A 9651-nucleotide genomic window follows, 5' to 3' on the forward strand; every position below is an offset into this window, starting at 1 on the left:
GGTCTTGATCTTTTTATAAAACGGGTCTGGGAATCCGTTGATCCCTTAACAATAAAGAGACAAAGACCCGTGATAAAAATGGTAATACCTTCCGGCAGCTTTAACTCATGTGTAGAGATGTGTTACTAAAAACTGTTAAATCCGTTTTAATTTATTATAAATAAAATTGTGTTTATTTATCGACAACAATTCATTGTGTAAGAGTTAGGAACCGTTTTAAATAAAAAAATATCTGTCCACCCAGTGTTCCCAGCTTTAAACTTAATTATAATTGCAATTTATGCGTCAGGGATCCCAGCTTTAAACAAATTCAACTTAATTTTAAAGTTCTTAAAATATGTATATAAATATAATTTAATTACACCTTTTTTTTATTATTTTTGTTTTTTCAACTGTTTTCAACACGCCTGAGTGCATGAGCGAGTGTGTGGGTATAAGTGAGTGAGTGAGTTGGTGAGTGAGTGAATGAATGAAATGTGAACTACATATTCGGTCTCAGAAACATCTCCGTTCTTAATTCGTATTTTTAGGTTGTAGACGGTGAGCGGGTAGATATTAAGCTATTTTATTTATTATAGATATAGTCTGCTTGTATATTGCGTCTGGCGAAGTCAGTCCTTACGGTCTGTAGTCTGACCAACGACAACATCCCTATTTCTTTTAACAACAATCATACGGGAGCGCTCTAAAATTATATTAACGGAATATAATTCGTAGTTAACGTATACATAATATATGACACCAGTATTACGTACCAGTCACACTAACCCTCTCATAGCAAAATATATCTTTCTAAAAAATTTCGCCATCACAATACGGAAATTTATGCTCACGCGCAACTTAATCGCCTTTATTAAGAGTTATTTTAAACAATGCAGAACTTTTTAACTTTGATATTATGCTTTGAGGAGCATCCACTGGATCAGGTCAAAGACAACTTTACCTAAAAATAGTATTTACTTTAAATATAATATGGGAAAAATTCACATAGACGCGGTGGAGTTAAACTGTATTAAGTAAAAAATAACATTCACCTTTGTTTATACACAAAACAAATGTACTTAAAGAACAAAACTCTCCTTCAATAGTCGAGTAAATGAACGTCTTGTATCATTGGCATTGAATGCGTTCCGGACGTGTTGTCTTGTCTTTTATGCGCGAATTTCTATGATTGCCGTGTCTGTACATACCTTAGTACAAATTATAGATGACAATATACATAAGTATTCCTATAGTCTGTGAACCTAGGGATATATAAACTTTTTCATACAATTGAATTGATTGTTTTTACTGCAAATCTTAATGCTGTTACAAATAATTTACAGTTTATACGTTTTCTGTAATAATAAAGCTGTAGGTAGCTTCTACAATTCAGTAAACGCATTTCTTGCATTCTTGCATGGCTATTATAGTTCATACTTCAAATAAAGGTCATACTATCACAGTCACTTTAATATAAGTATGTACAACCCACCTGATTCGTCTGGACATCAATGAGTACATAAGCCAAGTAAACGATCTCCTCCTCATCAGAGCCAAGGGCAGCACCTCCCAGTCCTGCTGTCCGCACGTGGAGTGCGCACACCCAGCCTCCGCTAATCATCGCGCCATGCAATAAGTTACAGCAACACAACAGTCCTCCTAACCTAACACTAGCCAAAGAGACGCTTCACACTTGCATACTAATTGACTAACGGGTTAAGCCTTTACGACGCTAACATCCAAAAATCGAGTTACTTAAGAAACCTGACTGTTGTCGGTTACTCAATGTAAACCAAGAAGTTGCGTGCGGCGTTTACCGCTATGTCTACGTAAGCCGTTTCACAAATCTGCAAATTCACATCACAAAATTCACTGTCTGAAGTACGATTATTGAAATTTCGGACTGACTGGATGGCTGGTTTTGAGTTTTTGGGACGCGTTGCGGTATTTAAATTCGAAATGTTCAACGATTGGCTTTAATACGTTAAAATCACGTTCGACGATTGTCTGAATTGTTAGATAGAACTGTTGAATAGGTTATTTATTAGTAAATATTATTAGAGACAGGTCAACGCGGCGGCAACCGTCGCTATCGCTGGATCGACTGACGTTCCGCAAGCTTGCCCCCCTGTTGACACTGCGCAGGTAAACGCCAGGTGAGTGCGGCGTTGCCAAACCGCGCGCTATCATTGATGAGATATCACGTCACGCCGATTTTTAGTTGAAACAACAATAAAATGCTGAGTTTACATGCTACCTACATTATTTTCAGACTTAACGTGTTGTATGACATCAATTATAACTTCGTTTAGGTATCTTGATAGTGAATTCGTGAAGGCTAACCGCTGTTTGTTGCTGGAGGAATTATCTGCGTATCTCTGGAGATTATTCTTTCTGATATATTGATATCAGTTCACACCTGAGCGGTCACATCTACCTATTACTATCAAGTTTTTATTTTGACATTATTAAATCGATGTATACAAGTTTCAATTAGGTTAATACTCCAAATACCTACCACCTTAAAAAAATCATATTTGACTTTAACATACTGGAAAAAATATATTATAGAATTTGATAATTTAATCTTATAGGACTGAATCAACATAGGTATACCATTCTTGTGTATCGTATAATACACCTTAAATGAACGAAATAAAGTTTTATTTTGTATGTATAGGAGTTATTAGTTTTTCCTACGTAAATCCTGTCGATCATGTAAAAACCTTAGATGGTCTTTGTTTATGATCTTTACATGAGGCCTTAGGTTCAATTGCTACAGATTCGATACAATTACCCCCTTAATAATTAACAATCAGTGTTGGTACCGCACTTTTTCTCTCTTTTCTTCTTAGCGTTAACACAATTTGGAAGAAAGAGATGTAAGCACTTAAGTTAAAAGAATTGTTTTGCAAATTGTTAAATTAAGTAGATATACTTGTAATGACGCTAAATAATAATCTTAAATTAATGACGTTATTATTATGTCCCGTTTGAACATTTATTATCACAGGTTATCCCGCTGTTGGTGAATGTTCTATTATTTTTAGAAATTACAGACCTGCTTATAATATAATCGTTCAGGTGTAAATTTATGACATTAACTCATGCTTGGTCACTTCCATACATAAATTGTCATATGTCATCCCGGTCGTATTTAACACCTACGATGATGTCAATACTAATTATCAATAGGCAACTGTCTAATTAGGTGCTAATAACTTAGTTTACTAATTATGTGACACGTATTGGGAGAAATGAGATAAAAAAACTATACTACGATGTAAATTCCAACTTATTTAATTTGTTTGTAGCTTAGATTTTTTTTAATCGTTTTTTAACGATTTTGTTTTGACAGATGCCGCGCAAATCAGTTCCAAGTTCAAATTAGGAATGTTTATAAAACAACGAGCGCGCCGCCTCTGCTCTCTCTCATTGGTTCATTGGATCGTTAATCCAAGATGGACGCCTACCTCTCAGATTACTGTGACACATTTCTTGAATGGCTAACCTATTTCTGTATACCTACTATTTGTTATATTCAATACTGTAACAGATTGGTTCGTTATATTTATTATATCAAACAATTGTTATTTTCTGAAATAAACGCAATGAAAAGAATACCTTACAAATATTATTATGCCCGGCGGTTTCAAAATGTGGAGTTGTATAAAGATTTTCCAGTAAATAGCCTATTTAACACAGGAAATTGATTTTCAGTTGTCACCCATTGTTTCCTGAAAAGAAACAACTCTATTATACCCAATAAAGGGATAGTTAAGACCCTGGGAGGAGTATGAAAATCGAAAGACGCGTTGCAAGGGCGAATCCAAGGGTTATTGGAGTCAAATTACGGTCCAGATAAAAAAATATACTTACCACTCCGTTTCGTCATTGTTTTATAATAAGTATATTAAAAGAAGAAAGCAGAAAATAATAAAGGGCTCAAATATAAGAATCTTTTCTCCATCTTCGATTTTGTTCCTCTTGTAGTAAAGACTCTTGGGCCGTAGGGTTTAAGTGTAGAGGCGCTAATTAAAGATTAAAGTTGGAGCCTGGTAGATAATACCGGGACCCCAGAGCTGGAGCTCTCCTCGCTTAACGAATAAGTATCGCAATACAGCGAGGAAATGATGCCAGTGTTAAAGGTAGACTGTCACAGGTACCAAACATTTTAATTTTCTTTTTTATATTTTTATCATGCAGGTTAAGAAAATTGTAAATACAGTATATTTGTTTGTTATGATTACCAATAAAATTTATCATGTGGAGAATAAAGGAGTTTCTACTCAAGTAATGACGTTATCGTGTTTTGTCTGTGACACAAATTAGTAGCAATTTATCATGCGCACCTCTGTTGCTACTAAATATTAAAAAAAAAACGATGGCGCTACAACCTTTTTAGGTCTGGGCCTCAGATTTCTATATCTGTTTCATGATCATTTTTTTTATCGAATAGGCAATGAGGTGATCAGCCTTCTGTGCCTGACACACGCCGTCGACTTTTTGGGTCTAAGGCAAGCCGGTTTTCTCACGATCTATTCTTTTCCTTCATCATTCGAGCTAATGTTAAATGCGCACATAGAAATAAAATCCATTGGTGCAGCCGGGAATCGAACCTCAGGGATGACAGTCGGAGGCTGAAGCCACTATGCTAACACTGCTCATAGCTACTAAATATACTATACCTTAATTTGAATTTAACTAACAGCCTTCAGAAAATTTCTATAAATAGAATGTAATTAACTGTACGCTTCGTAATTAATTCCTATCGACTAAAATTCTAATGTAAACAAGTTGTTTTTATCACCTGCTTCTTTTTTGGTTTTAATGAGGTGAAAATACTTCCGTCAGCTTCCGTCGATGTGGACGATGTGGTCTACACTTAAAGCCCTCAGCTATTCAGAGGATGAAACACCTTATGATGGGCCTTCTGGGTTCGTGAAGGCTTTCCACCCAAAAAAAAGAATGTTGAATTGCCAACCACTTACAAATGCCATCGTCAGCCTAGGATGAACTGCTACATCCTATCTCATAATCTTCTTTCTGAAGTATGATGCCTGCATACATATAAATACGACCGTGCCCACCATAAATGGTTCAGTAGCTAGCAATATATTAAAAGCCGCCCGCGCGGCCAATAATAATAAAAATAGCCAATCACAGATTATGGTAAAAAACCGCCTTCACCGCGGAAGGCGAGGACCTTTACTTCGCACTTCGCTCACTCAGTGAGCTTCCGTCCTGCGTTTTAGGCGATTGACCACCCCGCGATGGCCCAAGCCGAGGTCCGAGTCTCGCAGGAGATGCCCTTGTGGTAGCCGCGGGATAAAACGCCAATCTGGCCGAGCTACGCTCACCAAAACAGCCCGAGCTGAGTTGTCAAGGCCCTTAAGGCCAACAGCGAGATTCCATAAAAAAATAATAAAAAATGGTTCAAACACTCGTCCGATACCGTAAAACCCTTCCAAAGACAGTGAACAAATTTTAAATTAAATAAACTTGCAATCCGACCGGGAATCATACCCGACACCCCTTATTTTTCGTGGGGGAAAAAGTTTATTTATTTAATTACTAGTAATCTTACAGCTAACATACACATTATAAAACAAAACACTTAGTCAATACAGAAATCCAAAACAGCTTATATAGATTAACAATATACATGTAACAGAAAACAAGTTAGTACATTTATAGCAAAATATAATTTAAAAAAATTAAGCATTACTCTCCCGGGTCACGGTTTTCTCGTGATGAAGGGTTATGTGCGACAGTAAAATCGCTGCTGTGCATACACTAAAACCCAACAGCGCCACCAGCAATCACCCAAGGCAGGACACGGTAACTGCATAGCCTTGTCCGCATCCCATGCGATTAGCCGATGTAATCAGGGTCCTCTATGGCCACGAATGATGTGGAGTGGACCTTGTCACAGCAAGGGCTGATTTGTAAAGCTGGGGGGATCGGGTACGATGCTTGCAAGGCTACGTCAGTATCCCGTCTTTTGGACGTATGACGCTGTTCCCCTCTAAAGCATCTGGGAGTCCAGGATTACGCAAGGCGTTGCACGGTGCAACGGTGACGCTGTGGTAAACCTGTGGGTATCGACCCACCGAGCACACACCTAATATGATTTCGAAATGTAGTCCTTAACTATCCAGTTTGACCTTGAGCTTTTGACTACAGCTATGCCTGGGTTTAGTTTTCTATGTTAAGTCAGTCTTAGTACCTAAGCGGATCCGACAGACGTTGTCCTGTTCACAAGTTTGATATACAAAAAGACATATATAACAATGTATCATTCGACTCCACTTGAACTCACAAAATATTCATCAAAATCTGTGCAGTCGTTTAGGAGTTTTATTACGAACGCATGCACAGAAGATTTATACATATACCAGCTGTTTAGTTGCAGTATAGAAAATTAACCTAATTACCAAGCAGCGCCATCTGCCGGGCTGATATGTCTGAATTATCCTGCGTGTCACCCAAACACATACAAAAAAATTCATTCAATCGGTCCATCCGTTTAAGAGGAGTTCAGTGATATACACACGTACAGTAGCAATATATACATATATATTGTATAAATATTAAGTGAACTCACTCTGCTCGTACTTAGTCTATTTCGCATCCATAACCTAATCTCACAATATTCATAATTCATGTAAATTTTTGTTGCCTCTATTTATGCTTAATCTATTTCGGTACCCACAATATTACCCATTATATTTATTATATTATAAGTTTTGCATGCACATAAGTTTTTGACATCTATCTTTTAGTCATCTTTGTGTAGATTATGTCATTTTTCGACTATAATTTGATATATTTACCACGACATATTTCTTATAAGAAGACAGTTGAATGTAACTTTTTCTTTGTAAATATATTTGCATCGTCAATTTGGAGGTAGGTTATAAAATTCAGAACTAATGCGAAACAGTTAACAAGACGAAGTATTTTATGTATTCCAGTAATGAGTTGCCGTAAATAGATGGATGGAATTGAGGATCAGAAGGAACTATTCATTATTTTAATGAGATTCCAATAGAGAAAATGTTGCGTTTACAGCGTTCGCGTATCTCGTAACTCTTTCCTCCAATAGGAAACGTATAAAGTGTTCTCTTTCCATGTGGAAATAAACAAGATCCTTCCAGTCAAACAATCTTTAAGAATCAAAAAGATTTATATGATTCAAATGAGACAAATATTTACACCATATGGAAATAAAACTTTACTTACATAGTAACTTTGGCATTTAATACACTCGGGTCTGTGTTATTCAATAATAATAGGTTTTACATAACTGCAGTAAAATTAATTCAGACATCGTATTTAAAACATTATTTTTTACACGGTCATAATTTACAGGTCCTTTCGCTTCCGCGCCATTTACATGGAATACATATTAACAGATGTAACATTATGAGCATATTACGTTTACCAATGGAATGTTAAGGGATTTAATACATTTTAAGCGAATTTAACTTTTATGAGGCGGATTTGGAAATCTGAGTAACTTTTTTAACATACAGAAAAGTGGGGAAAACAGATAAAGTTATACTGAAATAAAACAGTGAAATTTTATCACAGTTTCTTTATCATTTAATTACAAACTTTAGATATCTATCTAACGAATTTATTAAACAACATTTGTATTTAATAACTTGTAACAATATGACCAAAAAGTAAAACCCTTAGTTCGGCTTTACGTGACATTTGTCGGAAACGAAAACCAAGTTGTGGATGATACGTAACTAACATTAATAACGATAGTGATCAAATTTATAATCCAAAGATGTTGACTATCCCACAGTACAATTCTCATATACGCATTTTTGACACACATATGTATGTAATGTACTAGACATTATCCAGTCTTCCACAGGGAGATCTATATGAATAATGTTATCTGTGTTTGAATAAATACTTAACATTGTCTTAAAATACTTTAAAATTTAACGATAACAAGATATACCTAAACCGTAAAGTAATTACGCCATTTTCTAGTAGAAGAGGTAGGCTGAGAGGTGTCTCTTACTATTATTATTGGTACTGGTTTTCCTGTGTATCCAAAGCAATAAATAGATCTTACAATACAACAAAATAATTATATGTATATTTATTTTCAACACACAAAAGTATGTACTATATTTTTAACCTAATTAAAAAGAGATTTACCAATGTAAACTATATTTAGCACTATAATATGAAGTAAATAAGTTCAGTGGACGAGTCTTTTGGGTTTGGAACCCCTTGGGCATAGGCCTTGTCTAATGGTATACGAATAACCACCGGTGTACCAGAGAAAACAATCTTTAAGCAATTGTTCTATTACAAAATACCCATTTGATGGTGAGAGTGAGATTTTGAAACGAAACTTGGCGCAAAATGTAGTAAACTATGAATCTCGTGTGTCAAAATCCATTACACTTTTGACGTACGGGAGACACTCTTAGGCTGCGTCTGGTATCTGAGTCTTGCCGTTAGGTAGTTAGCCTCATTCATAAGGACAATTACGAAATCTACACTACAAAACTACTTAATAAAAATAAATGCATTTCGACGATGCGTGACTCGACCGGTCTACGCCCTTCTGGACACGCATCAGATAATTTGTAGCTTTCATTTTGTGTTGAAGCACTTGAACAGGATTGTTCAACATTTCATAAAGATGTTTGTTTCAGTTACTATTATCGGGTTATAAGCGATGGAATCAACGCTGTTGGATTACAAACAAAAACATTATGGCATTTTCAGAATATACTAGAAGTATCAATTAATTAACCTTTTATTATCTATTCTCATATCACAATACTCGCGTCGCTATAAACAATTGTTTACTATATGAAGGTATACGTTATTCGTAAATTATAATTATGAGAATAACTTTCGGAAATAAATTAAGGGAATTAAATTAAATCCTATCTTACTTAGTAAACCAAAGAGGTTTAAAATCGCCTTAGACGTTTAAACAACTCTGGGATCTTTGCTACAGAGTAAATATTATGTTGGGACGACTAGTCCAGTAATTATTTGGCTAGCGGTACATCTAATAATGAAAATTTGTAAAACAATTACCATATTTACCTTTCTGAAAATGCCTTTGAAATTATAAAGACTACGTAAAGATATAATTATTTATTTTATTTTGTCTCTTGGTTATCAGGATTATTGCACTTTGGAATTAGTAGAAAATAAAAATATAAATTCTTGTACATTATTTTATTATTGTAGTAAATTGTAAATAGTCAGTGATTTCACAGTGTAAAATTCAATTGTTCCTCATTGAACATTTACGTTTATATGCCCAAAAAAATGAAACCAAGATTAGAGACCTGAGAATGAAAAAAATAAAATTAAAAAACACAAAAAAGCTTTTAAACTTAGTTATATAGTAGTTCTAGTATCAAGCAGACATCAATAAACTTATGTTGTACAATTTTCCTTTTAAAGAAAAAGATTATATAGGCTTGAAGATTATTTTATTTTAAATTAAATTTTTCTCTAGTAGATAAATTGTTTTCAATATGCAATCTCCTAATTTTTAAGGTACAAAATATATTCATTTTCATTCCCATGTTTTAATATTCAAGTATAATGCATGAGCGTACCGGTACGAGCGATTTCGTCAAAACCCCATGCAACAGCTGTCACTGTCGAGTG

General features: G+C 34.9%; 1 protein-coding gene across 3 annotated transcripts in view; it reads right to left on the minus strand.

Annotated features, from left to right (window-relative positions):
* Positions 1–2074, minus strand: part of LOC123707060 (RNA-binding protein fusilli) — a 70983-nt gene extending 68909 nt beyond the window's left edge. For all 3 annotated transcript variants that reach the window (XM_045656834.1, XM_045656833.1, XM_045656832.1), the window contains exon 1: positions 1475–2074. In XM_045656834.1, the coding sequence (XP_045512790.1) occupies positions 1475–1603 (129 nt within the window). In that variant the 5' untranslated portion in view covers positions 1604–2074. The remainder of the gene's footprint in view (positions 1–1474) is intronic.
* Positions 2075–9651: the final 7577 nt, after the last annotated feature.

The sequence above is a fragment of the Pieris brassicae genome, chromosome 3, assembly GCF_905147105.1.
Source record: "Pieris brassicae chromosome 3, ilPieBrab1.1, whole genome shotgun sequence".
Lineage (NCBI taxonomy): Eukaryota > Metazoa > Arthropoda > Insecta > Lepidoptera > Pieridae > Pieris > Pieris brassicae.